Genomic DNA, 21,286 nt, shown 5'->3' on the forward strand with positions numbered 1-21,286 from the left:
CGTTGGTTATTCATAAGCCCAGGGCAATATACCGTGGCTCGAGGCACCACACCTCGACCATTCCCAAGTCTCGAGACATGCTCCACGGCCTAAGGCTCCGTACCTTGATTATTCATAAGCCCAGGGCACTAGACCCTGGCTCGGGGCACCACACCTCGACCATTCCCAAGTCCCGGGACATTCTCTCCGACCCAAGGCTCCGTACCTTGGTTATTCATAAGCCCAGGGCACTACACCCTGGCTCGAGACACCAAACCTCGACCATTTCCAAGTCCTGGAACATGCTCCCCGGCCCAAGACTCCGTACCTTGGTTATTCATAAGCCCAGGGCACTACACCCTGGCTCGAAGCACCACACCTCGACCATTCCCAAGTCTTGGGACATGTTCCCCGGCCCAGGGTTCCGCACTTTGGTTATACATACAACCCAGGGCTTTGTACCCTGGCTTAATGGTTCTACATCTCGATCGTTTACTAAGTACGAGGCATTTTATTCATTGTAGTGATCAAAATCCCAACTACTTATTTAAAGTTACCGGTTAGTTTTCAACACTTAGAAATATTTGTGATTTGATAGTCACAATCAGTTCTAATGACCGGGTATTAAAGAAATAATTAAGTATTAAAGGCATAGTGAAAGTATCGTATATGAATAAAGTTGAAATTTCATTAATCAAAGCCTAGAGGCTGGAAATTACAAATAAAATAAAAGAGTACAATCATATTCTAAGTTTATTTGATCGGACCCTGGCTGTTCTTCTTCGTGTGGGGAGTCTTCCTTCTCCTCTTCTCCATCTTTTGGGAGAGATGCAATGGCCCGACCGAAGTCAGGGAAGCCTTTCTTATCCTGAGGCAAGAGCCCGGCCTCTTCAAATTGTTTCCAAAATTTGTCAAAATCGGTCTTGAAAAGGGGGTATGCCTTGTCTATCACGGCCGCCTTGAATTCTTGAGAGAGGAGGAAGGAGGTTTGCAGTTGCTCCCTGTCCTGTTTAGCTTTAGACAGGGCCCTTTCAGCAGTTTTGGCCCGGGACATTTGTTCTTCCATACCGTCCATCAGGCATTTATTCTTGCCTTCAAGGACTGAGAAGTGTCCCTGAAGGGTCTCCTTTCTGAGGAGGGCTTCATTGAGGTCATCCCGAGCTTTGGCCGTATATGCCTGGGCCGATTCCAAAGAGGCACAAAGGGCAGCCACTTCCTCCACATGAAGAGTACGAGCCCGGGCAAGGTTGCTTTGAAGTTGATCATGAATCTCTTTGGTCGCCCGGACTTGTTGGCCCTTCTTCGAGATTACCACAGCCACCTCTTCAAAGGCCGACACAAGCATGTGAACACCCTGTTTCAAAAAGAGTGAAAAAAAAAGAGAAAGAAGACAGAAGAAAGACTTACGGATAAAAGCCGATTGGAACCCTCGAAGAATCTAGCATAAGGCCGAGAGCTCTTCAAGTGTGCCTCCTCAGCAGGAATTGGCATTTTCTTGAGGATTTGCACTCCGAGTGGAGTAGCTCCCTCCAAAAAGATATTAGTCCAGGTGGGCTGGGCAGTAATAAAATGCTCTTGGGAGGCCTCTTGGTTGGACTGTTGGCCGGGAGGGGTGGTCGATTGGCTTGCCCGGGAGGAACCTTGACTTCCTTCCTGATCTTCCTCAACCAGGATCATCTCAGGGCTTGTGACAGCCTTTCGCCTCCTCTGTCAAAGAGGGACTTCATCTTCATCATCTTCCCGGGAGCCAGGCGCCTCCCGTTCTTGTTCAGTATTTACCCGGGCTGCCTCCTCCTCGGCTTGTTTCTTCTTCTCAGTCGCAGCCTTCCGAGCTGCCAGTTTCTTCTCTTTGGCTGCCCTCTCAGCCTCCCATTTCTTGCGGAATGTTTCCTGCATCTTATCTACATCAGTAACAAACACAGTTATTAAAAATTATTGTGCAAGTTGACAATGAGAAACAAGGGGAAGAAATTATCGGGTTGAGAGCCCGAGCCAGCCACCTCATCGATTACCCTGTCTGTTGGGTCTTAAGCACGGGCACTCAACCCGTAGGCAACTAAATTCTCCTGGGAGATAAGGGTGGAGGAGGAGTATTTTTTAACCTCCGCCAAGTCTTGGCTTCGGGTGTAAAATTTCTCAAGTTTATAAGCCTGGGGAAGGGTAGGTTGAGTAGGGAGGGAAGGAAGGAACTCAGTTAGACAAGGCAGAGGGGTCGGGAGTTGAATATAGAAATATCGTCCTTTCCATCCCTTCTGGGAAGAAGGGATGTCATCAAGGAACATGGCATTCAATCTGGCAGATAGGGAGAAGGCATTATTTCCCAGTCTACAAACAAAAAAATAGTGAAGGAAGATGGGGTTGATGACATGATTGTGCATTTTAAAAAGAACATAGGTCGAGGTCATTATGCGGAAGGAGTTAGGGTGAAGTTGGTTAATAGGCACGCCAAAAAACTTGGCGACCTCGATGTAAAAAAAAAGGAATGGGGAACCGAAGACCATTTATAACTTGGTCCCGGAAGAAGGTGGTGTAGCTGGGAGGAGGCTGATTGGCCTTATCGGAAGGACCGAGAATCAAAATGGAACGAGCCCATAACTCGGAGTTCCTCATCTGACCCCGAGCGCAAAGTGCTACTCATTGAGGAGAACCAAGGAACCCCCGGGGTCTCAGCAGTAGGAGGGTCAGAAGCCCGGGCTTTGACCTTACCCTTGCTCTTTTTTAGAGCTCGAGAGGGTCGGATGAAGAAGGTTTTGAAAAGGAGGGTTTAGTTTGATGAGTTTTTGGTTTTTTAGAAGTGTGGGTAAGATGACGACGAGGAGGAGAAGGGGGTGAGTCGGAGCGCAGCGCGGTTGACTCGTCACTAGGCGAGCCTCGCGCATTGGCCCCTGAGGTGGAGGTGGTGGAATTAGACATGATTTAAGGAATAAGAGAAGGAAACTTACGAGTTTTGTGGAGGAGGGTGATGGCTATGCGAGCGGATGGTGCGAGCAGAGAGTGTGCGGTGGTGGAAGATTGCCGAAGTTGAGGAGTTTGCAGGATGGAGAGTTGAGAGGAAATTTACAAGAGTTTGGCCAAGATTTTGAATTTGCAAAGTAATTTGAAAAAACTGGTGAGTTACTATATATAAGGGGTGGGAGTTAATCTCCACCGTTGATCTAAAAAAATTGGACGGCTAGAATGCATTTTTGAAATTGTGCAGGCATATGAAAGGACGTGCACGAATATCGAAACATGTCAGAATTATCGGATTCTCGGAATACGGAACGTTTCCGACCGTTGGAATACTAGGGCAAACGTCATTATGATACTATATTTATTGCTCGAGAATACTAAACGGCATATTATTCAAAGTCCGGAAGACATAAGGTCCCGACATATTATTGAAAGCCCGGGAGACATGAGGCCCCAGCACATTTTAAAGTTGAAAGTCCGGGAGACATGAGGCCCCGACATCTTATTTAAAGCCCGGGAGATATGAGGCCCCGACACCTCATCCCATCGCTGGGATATTTGAAGCCCCTGATACTCCTATAATTATAATTATTTTTCTATTTGAAGTCCAAATATGACTGATCGGGACAACGAGTAAGACTCTAGCCCGACTATTTTAGGGATGGGTGGTGATACCCCCATAAGGATCTGGGTCATTGACGACCTGGAGTATTAAGTGGATAGCCCAAATCAAGGTCAATATGCAGAGTACATTCCTCAGCAAGCGGGTAGGGAAATGCCCAGGATATTTTCTTCCAGGGCAATCAAGAGCCCGGGCTCTCATACAAACTCTCGGGTACCTTACCACCCGAGTTACCCTTGAAATTGCACCACACTCGAGTGTGATTGGTATGGGTTTTCTAATATGTCAGAGCAACTTGGATTTGGCATGTTATATAAGTTATCAGAAAGTATGGGCAGCCGACTTGCCATACTTAGCAGGTGGCACTGAAAACTAGGTAAGGTAATGATGAGATTTACTACTATAAATAGCAGGTATACTTCTCATTTACGGATTTCTGATTTTTAAACTCTCGAGCATACGCATATATTCTCACATATATTGCTTGTGTTCTTCATCTTCAACCTGCTGACTTTAGCATCGGAGTGGCTACGTCGGACACTCCTCTGACGCCCATTCACGAGTTCTTTTCTTGTTTGCAGGTGTTATTGAAGCCATTATTCTTACTCAAATCTCATAAACGCTAAATTATTTTGATTATCCGGTGGATTGCCCACGTACTCATCTCATACCCGATTCACCTGAATATCATCAGTGATGTATCTGATTTCTGATCTGCATCAGCAGTGGCCTGGACTTGAGCCGCGTATTTTAAATTCCAGAGGACGTCCTCGAACAAGGGAAGACTGGAGGATTCATGTGATATACATTTATTAGTGATACAAATGACAATCGATAACGACTCTTGCGAGCTAGTTGTTAACATCAATCTTGGCTGCTGAAGGATGCCTGGAATTTTATTTTATTGCAAATAAGATTATTTGCTATTTCTCAAGCTGATAGTGATAATTTGAATTTCATTTAGAAGATTGTGGCTACTTACCATTTCATTCACAAGAAATTCTTCTCCTTTTTCACTAACAACAGTACCCACAAGGGATTCAAGCATTATAAACCCAAAGCTGTAAACATCATCCTCTAACTTTGCCTCATGCCTGGGAACAAACCATTGCTTAAAAATAAAACTGAATTGGAAATGATGACTTTGTTTGAGAAAAACTAGAAACACTCTACTACAATTATGGAAAAGATGAACTAGTAAAAACACAGCATTTTTGCTGCGATTAGTGTTCATATATGGAAAAGCTATAAAAGGAACCTTTTTTTTTACCTCGGTTTGATTCCATAGCCCTTTTCCTACAACCAGAAACGTGAAACTGTTTAGATGCAGCTCATACCATATTATCAAAATACAGTCTAATTGTTAAAGAGGGCATACATACTTCAGCATTTTCCGTTTCATCTGCAATGATGGACATCCCGTAGTCACTCAGTTTTGCTATCCCGTGCTCGTCAAGCAGTACATTATTTGTCTTCAGCCGATTAATGAAGTGGGGGGAATAACCCCAGTATGCAAAAAATGTACAGTCTTGGCAACACCAATCAGCACCGCCAATCTGTCCGGCCATTTTTGTACCTTTTCAGGACTTGTTTCTGCGAAAGATCATGGTACAATTTAAGTTCTAAAGAGTTCAACACATGGTTTGCATCCTCCTTGTAGACATAGACAAAGGATTCCTTGATAATTTAAGACCCGGATTGATTCAGGTACCTGAAAGAAGAGAGCAAAAGTTCCCACTGGGAACAAATTCATACACAAGGAACAATCTATCTGTTGCTGAATAAATACAATGACCTAGAATGCCAACTAGGTGCGGGTGTGAAAGTTTTGAGAGCAAATCCAGCTGCAGTTTGAGGTTCCGAATTGAGTATTTTCTTTGTAAAGAAAAATATCGTACTGCAACGAGGGTTCCATTTCCTAACCTTCCCTTGTAAGCCTGAAGAAATAGAGGAGGAATGCTAAGAAATGTATATCCCAACAAAGTTGCAAGACATTGCTTTGCATAAGCTTAATCCGTTTTCTATAAACAGCAGAAATGATTGGGAATGTAATGTGGTTCTCTTAACAGTTTCCTCCCAGTGAAAATGATTTAGAGTTAACTACGCTGATTTATTCGTTAGTTCACTTCATCAAAACCTTTTACTTAATCATGTCCCTCAAGTCAAGATCAGATAACCTTTAACGCACATTTACTGCATTAGAAATCATTATAACGACATCTAACAGAAAAGGTAAATGCATCCATGATCATTAAGTAGGACATGAGAAATATTTTCAATGACACGTGCCTGTAAAAACCAAAGACGGACAAAGAAAAAATAAATTTACTGCTTGAACATAAGAGTTTCTTTACTTTACCACGAAAAGTGGCCTTGAAACCATGGTTCCAAGAAGACAAAAATGATGTCACACCAGTACTTCCTCGCCGTTTCTCTATATCATATTCATTAAAGACTTTAATGCATACAAGGGCAGTGAGAGTCCATGGCAATGTTGTGAGGTACCTTTCCAATGGAGCCCTCGCCCAATAAAACTGCTTGATGAAAACCATTTGTGGCTTCTTCCAATTCTTCAATAGAAAACACCGTATAAGATGGAGCATTTTGTGTCCCCATTTTTGCTGCTAGAGAAATGATCCCTGAAGTGCAGAAAAAGGTCAAAGGTGACGGAACCCAAACAATCCACGATGAGCTTGCACTCACAAAATTGATAATAACAATATCAAAGGAATATTGTAGCTCAGGGAGACACCTCCAATACCTCAAGTAAATGTCCTTATATGCTAAATATCACTGAAGAATACAATACAATTCAAAACTTATTTTCTATTGAACTTACTGGCATTTACTAGAAGTTCATGGGAAATCCCTGATGGTGGATCATCTTGTACGACCTTAGCTGGGATATGTTGAACTATTGTCCCCTGTTTGTGCCGTTTTTTACAGAAAAAGAAAAGCCTAACTGCCAAAAGGGTCAGCACAATAAATACTATACCCCCGATTTACACCAACCAGCAGAGATATTTCCTTCACTGTGGTTTTTTTTTCTTTTATCCATTTCTTTACAGTATGCTGCAGGATGCTGGTTTCTGGAGTCAATGGAGAAGCAATTTCCACTAATTTTAACTAATATATTATCCGCAGTGCTTAAGCAACTAGAAAGCAGACCTACGAATCTATTGTCAGAAACATCAACCAGACTAAGTGCTTCGCAACACTTGAGATCCTCTTGAAGTGACCCACCAAGAATGTTTGATGACAAATTCAAGTAACTGATATTTGGCAAAGGGAACAATTCCGCAGGAGGGGTCCCGCTCAGAAAATTTTTTGACAGATCAAGATGCTGATGTTCATTCAGCGTACCAAATTGTTCGTGAATTAGACCCGAAAATGAGTTATTGCTCAGAAACACATTAGCCAGTCCTGCTGGCACAAAGGGCAGTTGAGAATCAAAATTGTTCTCTCTCAAATCCAGTAACTGTAAATTAGACAAGCCTGTCAAATCAGGCAACTTCCCGAAAAGCAAATTGTGAGATAAAACAAGTTCAGACAGTGTTGTAATTTTGGAAACTGAAGAAGGAAGAGGACCCTCTAGCTTGTTGTTCTTTAAGCTTAGTCTGGCGAGATTTTTCAAGGAATCCAACCATTCGGGGACTGTATCATTGAAAAAGTTCCCATCCAATGTTAATGTCCGAAGCTTCACCAATCGTGATATCCTGGGAGGAATGGAACCGAATATAAAATTTGAACTCAAATCCAAAACTTCAAGTGAATTTAAATTGTACAATTTATCCGGTAGGGGTCCCCAAATGCCTAATGACACTAAGTTAAACACCCTTAAGGTAAGCAACCTAGTCAATGATACCACAAAAAAATCTATAGAGAAACTCTGTGATAAGGTTTGATTCGGCATAGCAAATCCATTAAATTCACCGAACTTTGAAGGCTTATCTCCCATTATCCTGAGCTCAGTAACAGAGTCATTCTCGCACTTGATGCTCATCTGTGGAGGGGATGCAAATTTACACAAATCACCTTTAAAATTTCCCAAACATTTAAAAACAATGGGTAATCCATATGCTTCAGTAACTGGAGAAGAACTTGCATTTCATAGCTTCCCAACTGAATGGTGCTTGAAGCGAAAAATATCCACGAACAAAGCATCAGAACGAAAGTTCTTGAATAAACCATCTCCGAATTCCAACTGTAATCCGTCCAATTTCCAGAAAACTTTAACAAGATTTCAACTTCAACCAGCTAATAGGAAACATAAACATACCCACCCATCGATGCCTTCCCATAAACAGCTTAAATGGCAAGTTCTTGAATGAAAGTTTGATACTGGGATATTTGAAACCCCCGATGCTCTTACAATTTTGAAATAATTATTTTTCTACTAAAGTCCAAATATGACTGATCGGGACATCGAGTAAGACTCTAGCCCGATTATTTTAGGGATGAGTGGTGATACTCTCATAAGGATCCGGGTCATGGACGACTCGTGGTATTACATGGATATCCCAAATCAAAACTAATGTGCCGGCTACTCGCTTGATCACCCGAGCATTTATTTTCTTCCCGGGTAATCAAGGGCCCGGGTTCTCATGCAAGCTCCCGGAAACTTTCTACCCGGGCTACATCGAGAAGTACGCCACACTCGAGTGTATCGGTATGGGTTATCTTATCTGTCAGAACTGCAGGGATTTGGCGTGTTAGATAAGTCATCAGAAAGTATGGGCAACCGCCTTGCAATACTTAGCAGGTGGGCACTGAAAACAAGGTAATGATGAGATATCCTCCTATAAATAGTAGGTATCACTTTCATTTACGGATTCTGGAATTTTTTATCTCCGGGCATTTACGTATATCATCACATATATTGTCATTTTCTTTCTTCCTCACCGGCTGACTTTAGCATCGGAGTGGCCACGCAGGACATCCCTCCGGCGCCCATTCACGAGTTCCTTTCATTGTTTGCAGGTCACGGTGGAAGCCATCTCTTTGCTCATTTTCCTAAACAACATTATCGATTCAATCCGGTGGATTGCACACATATCTCGTATCCGATTCACCGAGATATCATCATTGGCGCCGTCTGTGGGAATTTGAGTTTAAGACGTTGATATGGCTCCAACAAGAAGAACGAACCAGGACACTTCCTGGGCTCCCGGGGATGGTGCTCACACTTCGGGACAAGGTCGTGTTCCTCCCACAGGACCTAACCTTATCACTATGTACCCGGAGGAGTTGGCCAGGATTGTAGCTGAAGCGGTGGATAAGGTGGTACCTATTTGAGAATCTTCTCATCACGTTACCCCACCCGGAAGGGAGCAGGAACAGGATCAGGAAGGGAGGGAGGAGGAGAAAGTAAGAGGAGAAGATGGGGAGTCTAGTGCCGGGTCTAAATCCCCGACTGTGGTGGAAGAACTGATGGAGTTGCGGCAGAAGATGAAGGTCATGGAGGGGCAGTTGGAAGGTCATAATCTTGCTCGGGCTAGTTGTCAAAGGATGCACATTTGCTGAAATTATTGTCCGGGAACATCTTCCCGGGAACTTCAAATCTGCCAAAGTCAAAGATTATGATGGCAATGCGGACCCTGAGGAACACCTGGCCAGGTTCGAAAATATGGCCATGTTGCACTGTTACACTAATCAAATTAAGTGCAAGGTGTTCTTGACGACTTTGGTAGATTCTGCACAGAGGTGGTTTGAGGGGTTGGCCCCTCAGAGTATTCATTCTTTTAAGGACTTCCAGAAGGTTTTTTTACACCATTTCAGCAGCAGCAAGAAATACAAAAAGACAGCATTTAGTCTTTTTGAAGTCAAGCAAAGCCCGGAAGAGAGTTTGAGGGCTTACATTAGAAGGTTTAACAGAGTTGCTCTGGATGTTCCTACCTGTGCCACCGAGACAAAGACAACTGCCTTCACCCAGGGCTTGAGGGAGGGTGAGTTTTTTCGTTCATTAACCAAGAAGGTGCCCGGGGATTTTGAGAATTTGTTGTCCCGGGCAGAGAAGTATATCAGCATTGAGGAAGCCCAAAAGCAGAAGAGAGAGACTGTAAGAAGGGAAAGAGGTGACCGGGTGTCTAAACCAGAGGAGAAGGGACAGAGGAGGGGCAATCCGGGGCATTTCTCTCACAATGTGCCCTTAAGAATTACCCGGGATAGGGAGGTTCAGGAGTGCAGTAGAGATTTGGCTCCGGATCATCAGCTCACCCGGCCTGAGAAGAGGGGATTCTGTACTCTGCACAAGGTGTGTTACCACAATACCGAGGATTGCAAGACGTTGAAGGGAGATTTTGCCCCTCCCTTTGTCTCGGGGCATAACCAGGCAAACAGGAGGCCGAGATTGCCACCTTGGACATCTTGGCAGCCAGGACCCAATGCCCGAGGAGAATCAAGAAATTCCCCGAGAAGTGACCCTGGTAGGAGGAGAGAACAGGAGCCCGAGAGAAATAAAGCTTCACCCCCTGCTGCGGGGCTAATAAAGATGATATCGGGAGGCTCCAATGATGAAGATTCCAACTGGACCAGGAAATCAAGAAGTAGACGAGATTGTATGGAATTGAAAGGGGTGATGAGGAATGAGGCAGTGATTAGCTGTGGCCCGGAGGATTTGAAAGGTGTCAATTTGCCCCACAATGATGCCCTGGTCATCCAAGCCAGGGTAGCCAATTATGACATTATGAGAGTTTTTGTGGATTCGGGCAGTTCTGTTAATGTGATTTTTAAGGATGCCGTGGTGCAAATGGATTTGCAAGGTTTTCAGTTGGAAGATGTGGAGACTGCGCTTTTTGGCTTTGCTGGCCATGTGGTCTATCCGGAAGGGGAGATTGTCCTGCCTTTGACTTTAGGCTCCCGGGATCTTAAGAAAAAAGTGATGACCACTTTCACTGTGGTGGATTCCCCATCATCACATAACATCATTTTGGGAAGGCCTGTCATAAATGAGCTGAGGGCCGTAGCTTCCACTTACAACCAAAAGATCAAGTTTCCTGTGGGGAGCCGGGTGGGTGAAGTCCGGTGAGATCAGCCCTCTTCTCGGAAATGTTATGGAGGCAATCCGGGTAGACCAGAGTAAAGCCGGGAAGGAGGGGAAGAAGGCGAGACTTGATGAGGGAGGAGGGAGAATAGTAGAGGAGGGGGATGTGCATTTTGTAGCTGAGTAGGAGCTCCTGATAGTAGAGATCGGACCAGGCCAGCAGATCTGGGTGGCTCAAGACCTCAATGCATCCACCCAGGTCAGTTTGATTAATTGTTTAAAAACTAATATTCATTTTTTGCCTGGTCCTAGCAGGAATTGACAGGGATCTCACCCTTTATATCTGAGCATCATTTAAATATTCTCTCGGGATCTAACCTGGTGAAACAAAAGAAGAGGCACTTTGGTCCTGAGAAGGACAAAGTTATTGATGAACATGTGAGAGATCTGCTGAGAGACGGCCACATTCTGGAAATTAAATTTCCTACCTGGCCCTCGAATGTGGTGTTGGTGCCAAAGTTCATAGGGAAGTGGAGAATGTGTGTGGATTTTCGGGACCTTAACAAAGCTTGTCCCAAGGACCATTATCCCTTGCCCAGAATCGACCAGTTGGTGGACTCCACCTTGGGATATAAACTGCTGAGTTTCATGGAAGCTTACCAGGGATACCATCAAATCCCCCTGGCCAAGGATGATCAAGATAAGGCCAGCTTCATCACCTCGGGAGGCACTTTCTGTTACGTTGTCATGCCTTTCGAGTTGAAGAATGCCGGGGCCACATATCAGCGTCTTATGAACAGAGTCTTTGAGAAGCAATTGGGCAGGAATGTTGATGTGTACGTGGATGATATTCTGGGCAAATCTAAGGAGGTTGCTGACTTTATCTTTGATTTGAAGGAAACTTTTGCTACTCTGATACATTATGGAATCAAGTTCAACCCGACCAAGTGCATCTTTGGCATGAAGAGTGGCAAGTTTTAAGGCTTTATAGTGACCGGGGAATTGAGTTAAATCAGGAGAAGGTCAAATCCGTATTTTGCATGTCATTTCCCCGATCTGTCAGAGAAGTACAGAAGCTGACTGGGAGGATTGCTTCTCTTTCTCGGTTTATATCCCGGTCAGCACACAGAAGTTACCCTTTTTTCCAGGTCCTAAGGAAGGCCCAACAGTTTGGATTGGATGAGAAGTGTGAGCAAGCCTTCCGGGATTTGAAGAGTCATCTTGCAGAGCTGCCTGTCCTTGTAAAGCCAGAGCCCGGGAAAAAATTGTTTGTTTACTTATCTACTACAGATTATGCTGTCAGCTCAGTACCGATAAAGGGAAAAAGCTCTAATCGGAAACCTGTCTATTATGTCAGTCATGCTTTAAGAGGCCCTGAGCTCCGGTATAGTGAAGTAGAGAAGATTGCTTTAGCTTTGGTTATGACCACCCGGAAGTTGCGACCATATTTCCTTTCACACCAAATCATTGTTCTTACTAATAGTCCTCTCGGGACGATTATGACTCATGCGGAAGTATCCGGGTGGATGATCAAGTAGGCAGTGGAGTTAGGCGAATATGATATTGGGTATAAGCCCCGGGTTGCTATCAAAGCACAGGCCTTATCAGGTTTTTTATCTGAAATGGCTCATCCCGATGATGAAGAAGTGTGGAGAGTTTTTGTGGATGGGGCGTCTAGCCTTGCTGGATGTGGAGTAGGGGTAGTGATAATATCTCTCCTAGGAGAGATGATTAAGATGGCATTAAGAATTGACTCCCGGGTAACCAATAATGAGGTAGAATATGAAGCTGTTCTTGCCGGCATCCGAGCTGCCCGGGAAGTTGGAGCTTCCCGGATTATTTTGTACTCTGATTCACAACTGATCACTCAGCAAATAAAGGGTGTTTATGAAGCTAAGGATGACATGATGCTTAAATATTTACAGTTTATTAAAGCCCAGTCAGAAATTTTTGTGGATTGGAGTATTGAAAAAATACCCCAGGAAGAGAATGAGGAAGCAGATGCTTTGGAAAAGATGGCTGCTTTTTTATCAGAAGTCATCACCCGGGAAGTACTGCATGTTTCCCGGCTAGTCCTATCCACGGAAGAAGAAAGCATCGCCGGCACTTGGGGATTCCTAGATGACACCTCTGATCAAATTCATTGTGAGCAATGAGTTGCCTGAAGACAAAGCCCGAGCCCAAAAGATAAAGATACAAGCTCCCAGGTTTGTTCTCTTAAATAATATCTTGTACAAGAGATCATTTCAGAGACCTTTATTAAAGTGTTTATCTGCGAGGGAGGTGGATTATGTCCTCCGTGAGATTCATGAAGGATGCTGTGGTGAGCATCTTGGAGGAATATCCTTGGCCCGGAAGATAATGCTTGCTGGATTCTGGTGGCCAACTATTAGCCAGGACTCTGCCCAAGTGGTCCGGGCTTGTGAGGGTTGTCAACATCATTAAAATTTTCAGCAAGCCCGGCCACTCCCATGAAGCCTATCTGGGCATCTTGTCCATTTGACCAGTGGGGTATGGACATTGTCGGCCCTTTTCCTATTGCTCGGGCTCAAAAGAAATTTTTATTAGAAGCTGTGGACTATTTTTCTAAGTAGGTAGAAGCTGAGCCCTTGGCCAAAGTCACTGAGCAGGAAGTCTTAAAGTTTTTGTGGAAGAACATAGTATGCCGATTTGGAGTCCCTGGGAGAATAATTTCAGACAACGGGAGATAGTTTCAGGGAAGAAAGATTACATCTTGGTGCCAGGAGATGAAGATCACTCAGTCTTTCACTTCTGTTGCCTATCCTCAAGCTAATGGCCAGACATAAATTGTAAATAGAATTATTGTGCAGGCTTTGAAAACTAGGCTGCAGGGCAAAAGAAAAGACTGGGTGGAAGAGCTTCCCAGTATTCTCTGGGCATATAGGACTACTCCCCGGGCACCTACTCGGGAAACTCCTTTCAATGTGGTGTATGGTTCTGAAGCAGTTCTTCTGGTTGAAATCGGACAATCTTCTTCCCGGGTAGAATCTTACCCGGACAATAATGATCAAAGCCGGGCAATGGAATTGGACCTTGTAGAAGAGAAGAGAGTTCAAGCATTCATTCGAATGGAAGCATATCGAGGCCGGGTTATGAAATTGTATAATAAGAAAGTCCAAATCCGAGACTTCCAAGTAGGAGACTTGGTGATGAAGAAAGTTAATCCAACGTGAGATGTGGGAAAGTTGGAAGCTCGGTGTGAAGGACCTTACAAAATAACCCGGAGAGTTAACTCGGGAGCTTTTTATCTTGAAGATGCTCATGGACATTCTCTCAAAAGACCCTGGAATGTATTTAATTTAACGAAGTATTTTGCTTAAAAGATGTAATTATTTGTTCGAAGATATAATGAAAGATCTGTTCTTGTCAGAAAATGTGTGAGTAAGAATTCTATATCTAAACCCGGGAGGTACAAAGCCCCGGTCAATTAATTAGCCGAGGGCACAATACCCTGGCTCGTGGCACCACACCTCGACCATTCCCAAGTCCCGGGACATGCTCCTTGGACCAAGGCTCCGCACCTTGGTTATTGGTAAGCCCAGGGATCTACACCCTGGCTCGGAGCACCACATCTCGACCATTCCCAAGTCTCGGGACATGCTCCCCGGCCCAAGGCTCCGCACCTTGGTTATTGATAAGCCCAGGGATCTACACCCTGGCTCGGGGCTCCGCACCTCGACCATTCCCAAGTCCCGGGACAAGCTCCCCGGCCCAAAGCTCCGCACCTTGGTTATTGATAAGCCCAGGGATCTACACCCTGTCTCGGGGCACCACACCTCGACCATTCCCAAGTCCCAGGACATGCTCCCCGGCCCAAGGCTCCACACCTTTGTTATTGATAAACCCAGGGATCTACATCCTGGCTCGGGGCACCACACCTCGACCATTCCCAAGTCCCAGGACATGCTTTCCGACCCAAGGCTCCGCACCTTGGTTATTGATAAGCCCAGGGATCTACATCCTAGCTCGGGGAACCACACCTCGACCATTCCCAAGTCCCGAGACATGCTCCCCGGCCCAAGGCTCCGCATCTTGGTTATTGATAAGCCCAGGGATCTACACCCTGGCTCAAGACACCACACCTCAACCATTCCCATGTCCCGAGATATCTTCCTCGGCCCAAGGCTCCGCACCTTGGTTATTGATAAGCCCAGGGATCACACTCCGCCTCGGGGCATCACACCTCGACCATTCTCCGAGACATGCTCCTCGACCCAAGATTCCGCACTCTGGTTATGCATACAACCCAGGGCTGCATACCCTGGCTAAGGGGTTCTACATCTCAATCATTTACTAAGAACGGGGTATTTTATGCATTGCAATGATCAAAATCCAGACTATTGATTTGAAGTTACCGGTTAGTTTTCAACACTTAGAAAATTTTTAGATTAGTCGTGAACAGTTCTAATATTTCAAAACAGCGGTATTCAGGATTTATCAAGGCATTATTAAAAGAACACAAAAGGAAAATAGTAAAATTTCATTAAAAAGCCCGGAGGCTGGAAGATTACAAGGAAAGGAAATAAATACATTCCTATTCTACATCTATTGGACTAGACTGCTCCCCGGCCTCCTCCTATGGAGCCTTCTCTGTCTCCTTAGTGGCTACATCGTCCTTGGGAAGGAAATCTATGGCCTTATCTATATCCAGGAAGCCTTCTTTATCTGTAGGAAGGAGTCCCTCTTCCTCGAATTGCTCCCGGCACTTTTCAAAGCCGACTTTTAAGTAATTATAAGATTTGTCTTCAACAGCCGCCTGAAACTCGGAAGACTTAAGGAAAGAGGTTCGCCACTCCTCTTGAGAAAATTGCAGGGCCTCCAGGTTATCCTGTGCAGCAGCAGCGACGTGCTGCTGCTGGCTGGCTTCATCTTCAAGGAGACGTATCCTTGACTCCAAGAAAGCAACCCGTTTCTGCAGGTTTTCTTCTCGGCACAAGGCGTCGTCCCGAGCAGTTTCAGCAGAGGACCATTGCTGATTGGCCGCTTCCAGGGAGGCCAGGATCCCTGTTATTTCTTCTTCGTGGATCCTTTTGACCCGAGCCAACTCCTCCTGTATTTGACCATAGAGGTCGTGATTGGCCCGGGCCTTGCCAGCCTCTTTCTTGGCCGCTAAGGACACGTCCCAAAATGCCGAGATCAGCATTTGAACGTCCTATCCGAGAATGAACAAAAGGGTTTAGTAAGAATTTTGAATTAAAGAAGAGGAAAGGAAGGAGATAGAGTATACTTACAGAGAGAATGCGGTTGGAGCCTTCGAAAAATTTCGGATTGGGGCCGGAACTCTTCAAATAAGCTTCCTCGTCTGGAAGAAGCATGCTCTAGAGAAGACGTACCCCAGTATGGGAAGGCCTCTCAAGAAAAATATTAGCCCGGGGGGCGGTTGCCGAGAAATTTGGGAGGAGGAGGGAGCTTGCTCAGTCACAGGAGGGCGCAGCCCAAAAGCTTGAGATGCCGGGACCTCCCCTTAAGGGGTAGCCATCGCCCTCCTCTTGCATTGCTGAAGAGAGATGTGGTCTGCATCATCTTCAGAGGACTGAGCCGGGACAATAATTTGGGAAATTGGCCCCGCTCCGCTTCGTTCGGCCTCTTGAGTAGTGGTCGGGATCTCAGTCCCAGTGGCCCCCGGGCCACAGTCTTTTTAGCAGCTGCCTTCTTTGAAGTTTTCTTCTTATCAACAGTTTGTTTCTTCTTCGCATCCGCAGCCTTCTCAGCTGCCCGTTTTTGTGCAAAATCAGCCTGCATCTCGTTCTCACCTGTGCAAAATCAGCCTGCATCTCGTTCTCACCTACAAGACATGGTTATAGTTAATACTGAAATTAAACAAGAAAGTAAGAATGAGTACAAGCAAAGGAATTTACCCGGTTGAGCACTCGAGCCGGCCACTTCAACGATCAGGCTTTCCATAGGGTCCTCAACCCGGGTACTCAACCCGTATATAAAAAAAATTTCTTCCTCAAGGAAGACAGAGGAGGAAAAGTTCCTCTCCCCAACCAGGTCATGGCTCCGGGTGTAGGGCTCTTCAAGTTTATATCCATTGGGGAGTTCGGGTTGGGCAGGGAGATTGGGTAAGAATCCGGTTAGGCGGGGAGATTTGGAAGGAAGAGTTATGAAGAAAAATCTACCGTTCCATACTTTCAGAGAGGAAGGGATATCGTCGAGGAATCGGCTTTTCAGCCGGGCAGAAAGGGAAAAAGCATTGTCACCGAAGCGACAAAAGAAAAAATAGAAAAGGATAAGAGGGCCCTCCCCTCTCGGTTTCCCTTCTTTTGACAGCATCATGTTTTTCGAATTGTGTGGTTTGATGTGGATCTTGGTTGGCCTATGGCCCTTAGCCACGGTTCATACCATGCCCCTATATGTCTAGATCGTGCCATGGTCAATCAAATGGCCACTGGAACGACGCAAGACATCGATCTAAGCAAAACACTACACACGCATGCACGTTGGTTCTCGGTTGGAGTTTCGGTTAAGTTATGGTGTGACGCGGATTGTGGCTGGCCTAGGGCCCTTAGCCATGGTTCAAATCACTCCTTGGGATGTTGATAAGAGTCTCTGGTCGGTGGTTCACGCCCCAATGGCTGGTTGTCTTGAAAACAACACAAGTTACACGATTGTACAGTTGCTGGAAAATTACAGCAACTTGCTGTGTCGGTTCGGTGGCTCGTTCGAGTTCTTGGTTGGCTTTTAGCCCATGGCCTTGGACTGGACAGTGCCTCATTGAGTTAGGAAGGTCATGTTTTTGACCGTTTGTCATTTGGATCATTTTTGAGGTCGTACAAGAATTTACGGTGCGATGTGCCAAATTGACTCTCGAAAGAGCGTTTCGTGTTTTGGTCATCATGACGTCGGCCCTATTACACTAGGCCCCGCTACATTATTGAAAGTTCGGGAGACATGAGGCTTCGGCACATTATTGAAAGATCGGGAGACATGAGGCCCCAGCACATTATTGAAGTTGAAAGTCCGGGAGACATGAGGCCCCAGCGTCTTATTCAAAGTCCGGGAGACATGAGGCCCCAACGTCTTATTCAAAGCCCGGGAGACATGAGGCCCTGGCACCTCATCCCATCTCTGGGATATTTGAAGCCCCCGATGCTCTTACAATTTTGAAATAATTATTTTTCTACTAAAGTCCAAATATGACTGATCGGGACATCGAGTAAGACTCTAGCCCGATTATTTTAGGGATGAGTGGTGATACTCTCATAAGGATCCGGGTCATGGACGACTCGTGGTATTACATGGATATCCCAAATCAAAACTAATGTGCCGGCTACTCGCTTGATCACCCGAGCATTTATTTTCTTCCCGGGTAATCAAGGGCCCGGGTTCTCATGCAAGCTCCCGGAAACTTTCTACCCGGGCTACATCGAGAAGTACGCCACACTTGAGTGTATTGGTATGGGTTATCTTATCTGTCAGAACTGCAGGGATTTGGCGTGTTAGATAAGTCATCAGAAAGTATGGGCAACCGCCTTGCAATACTTAGCAGGTGGGCACTGAAAACAAGGTAATGATGAGATATCCTCCTATAAATAGTAGGTATCACTTTCATTTACGGATTCTGGAATTTTTTATCTCCGGGCATTTACATATATCATCACATATATTGTCATTTTCTTTCTTCCTCACCGGCTGACTTTAGCATCGGAGTGGCCACGCAGGACATCCCTCCGGCGCCCATTCACGAGTTCCTTTCATTGTTTGCAGGTCACGGTGGAAGCCATCTCTTTGCTCATTTTCCTAAACAACATTATCGATTCAATCCGGTGGATTGCCCACATATCTCGTACCCGATTCACCCGAATATCATCAACGGTATAACAAGAACCGAAGGAAAAATGCACATGGAAATTTCAATGCAATACACATACGGAGGAAAATCACTAAAGACTAATGATAAGCTTGTCAATAAACGACATAACAAGCGGAAACAAACAATCTAAACCAACCCGTCAGTAAAATGTAATTTTTTTCCATTATTATCAACATAAGCTGAGAAAAAGAAATGGACGGCAATAGTAAACGTAACATTCTTAGATGAATCGCTGCGAACGCGAGAAGAAAAAGGAAAAAAAAAGATGTTGGAAGAATTAGGAAATAAAGAAGGGTACAATTATGGAGGCAGTTGAAAAGATCATCAACATTTACTGCTTCGTGCATTCAAGAAGTCGAAGCTATAGAAAGTGGCATGTTTTTGGCTCTGTACGTATTGTATGAGGAGGGCATTAATGGGTCTGCTTATTTCGCACAACACAACAAAACATTGTGCAAAACTTAAAGTGTCTAGTCGGAGAAAATCAACCCACACATTAAAAGCTGCTAACTATTTGAACTTTGGCCCACGTGAAGGAGCTGGCAATAGAGGCAAGAGTGGCATCGGAATTAAACACGGGATGCGAGAAAATTGAAGCTAACACATAATATAATATAGTTCCCACTATAAATGTGACGAACCGTATTTTGAACTACTTGAAATTTGCGAAAAAATAAAATTTTTCATAAATACCAATGAGCTTTCAAACTGTGATCATAAACGAACTGTCCAACCGAAAATATTTGCAAAAGAGTGAACATGACTAAAGTTACTAAGGAAAAATTCTTGTATAAACATTGTAACCAAAACGTGAAATCAGAGTATTTTGAACATTTCATAAGAACTTAAAATATGGCGGTCCTCGGGTTTAGCCTCCCGCTCAGTCCAAGCCAGCTCACTGGTCCTCACCTCTCTTCTCCTCAAATTCATCCTCACCTGCATCAATCAAATCTAGTGAGTCTAAAGACTCAACAAGTATAAACTGGAAGTAACGAGTACTACGTAATAAGATCACATGCAGATTTAAAATAAAACGTACATACTGGAACTTGAACTTGCATAAATAAGATTGAGCATACGTACATACATACATAGACGTGCCATAAACGTAAAACTTTTCTAAAACATGCTTGCAACGTACATAATTGAACATACATGAACTTCATCATTTTGCGTAGAGGCATGTTTCAAAGCAAGTGACTCATACATAAATATGCCTGATCAGACTAAACCAGAGTACTGGGCTGACAGGGAAGATTCACTGCCACATACATGAGAACCCCATTCATAACTTAACGGGTGGATTGGTCCATGGTCATACTTTACTGCTTTCCAATCCCGATCTAAACCCGTTTATAATTTAACGGGGTGGATTGGTCCCTGGTCATACTTTACCGCTTTCCAATCCAATACATAATTTGGTCACAGGACATTTAGCATACCTCAAAAACTTAAAAGTATTTTCTTTGCACGTCGACCATACTTACTTGGCGTTGAGGGATTCATTGGATCTCGCTTGGGGCCACTGCTGCACAAACTAACATGAATTTCAACACTTAACTTGCAAAACTTAGACGTAGGTATTCGTGCTCACCACCGAATCAAATAAATAACTTATGACATTCTGGATTACTCGAGACTTGACCTCGTTTAATTATCGTACTAAACCATGACATAAAACCCCAAAACAATCACTAAAACTTTTTCCCAAAAATGGAGTACACGGACCCCGTGCACCCCTCCGGGTCCGGGTCCGGGTTCGTGTAGGTACTGTATCTTCACTCTATTGAAATAACTTAGGCACGAACCCCTTGTAAAGTTCCGTCTACATGTCCGTGTACCCAATGTATTTTGACATCTAGGAAGAAACAAAGGCACGGACCCCGTGCCAAGGTCCGTGTACCCGCGGGAGGGTCAAACCAACGAAAATTTCTGTGCTTGTGACTTAATCCCCCTAGCTCGATCATCCCGACCATGAATCGACATCTCAAGACCCATCCTAGGAAACTATAACACTGACTCAAGCCTATAAAATTGCCCCAAAACAACCACGTATCACAAGTAACACAATAAACCCGCGAACACGACTTTTGACAACAAAATGATATTTACGACTACTCATTCTCCCAAGAGCATAACGACACAAAACGAAACGTCATTAATTATACCAACATCATTAAAAATATACCTATACGCAGCATCGATCACCCGTCGATCCCCAACGAAGCCTGCAACAATAAAACTTTAAGAACACGTCAATAGCATATATTTTCAGAAAACACAGTTTGAGCAGTCCCATGAAAACGATCATAACTCACTCATTTCTTATTTAAATATTTCTAATTTACTGTCAAATCGAAGGTATCAAAAAGTTCTACGTTTTGTATGTAGAAAGTTTTTCCAGAGAAGCGACCAAAAAATCGCAGTATTTAAAAGAACAGTAAATTTCGAGTTTTAGATCTAAAAACGTTACCAAAAATCAACCTAACAAGTTTCTGCTCAAAATTTGCACACTAAACATAGATTTTACGCATAATAAACAACACAACGCATAACATGATGAAATCGACGCAGGAAAAAAAAAGAATATACATGCTTTTTGATATTTAAAACTCACGATACGGCGATACCGAAGTGGAAACAGTGCGAGGCTTGATCCGGTACGAACGTGGCACTATTTTTATTGAAGAACAATCAACGAAAACTCGTTGGAAATATTCAGAGAGGGCGGCTTCACTCTTGCTCTAAGAACCCTAATATTTTCTCTCAAAATCTGAAAGAGAGTGTAAGGAATTGTGTGTGTGTGTGTGTGTGTGTAACGTGTAAGTGTGTGTGTGTAGGTGTGTGTGTGCATGAGTTTTAGGTTTAATTAGGGAATTAAATGGCTTAATTACACCATTAACAATATTAATTA

The 21,286-nt window shown here is 44.3% G+C and overlaps 1 protein-coding gene and 1 pseudogene across 1 annotated transcript; one reads left to right on the forward strand and one right to left on the reverse strand.

The window, feature by feature from the left end:
• Positions 1-4,673: 4,673 nt before the first annotated feature.
• On the reverse strand, positions 4,674-18,781 carry LOC142523475 (putative inactive leucine-rich repeat receptor-like protein kinase At3g03770; annotated as a pseudogene).
• On the forward strand, positions 9,180-10,580 carry LOC142521849 (uncharacterized). The gene has a single exon (XM_075625023.1). It carries the CDS (start codon positions 9,180-9,182, stop codon positions 10,578-10,580), a length of 1,401 nt encoding a protein of 466 aa, XP_075481138.1.
• Positions 18,782-21,286: the final 2,505 nt, after the last annotated feature.

The sequence above is a fragment of the Primulina tabacum genome, chromosome 13, assembly GCF_025594145.1.
Source record: "Primulina tabacum isolate GXHZ01 chromosome 13, ASM2559414v2, whole genome shotgun sequence".
Lineage (NCBI taxonomy): Eukaryota > Viridiplantae > Streptophyta > Magnoliopsida > Lamiales > Gesneriaceae > Primulina > Primulina tabacum.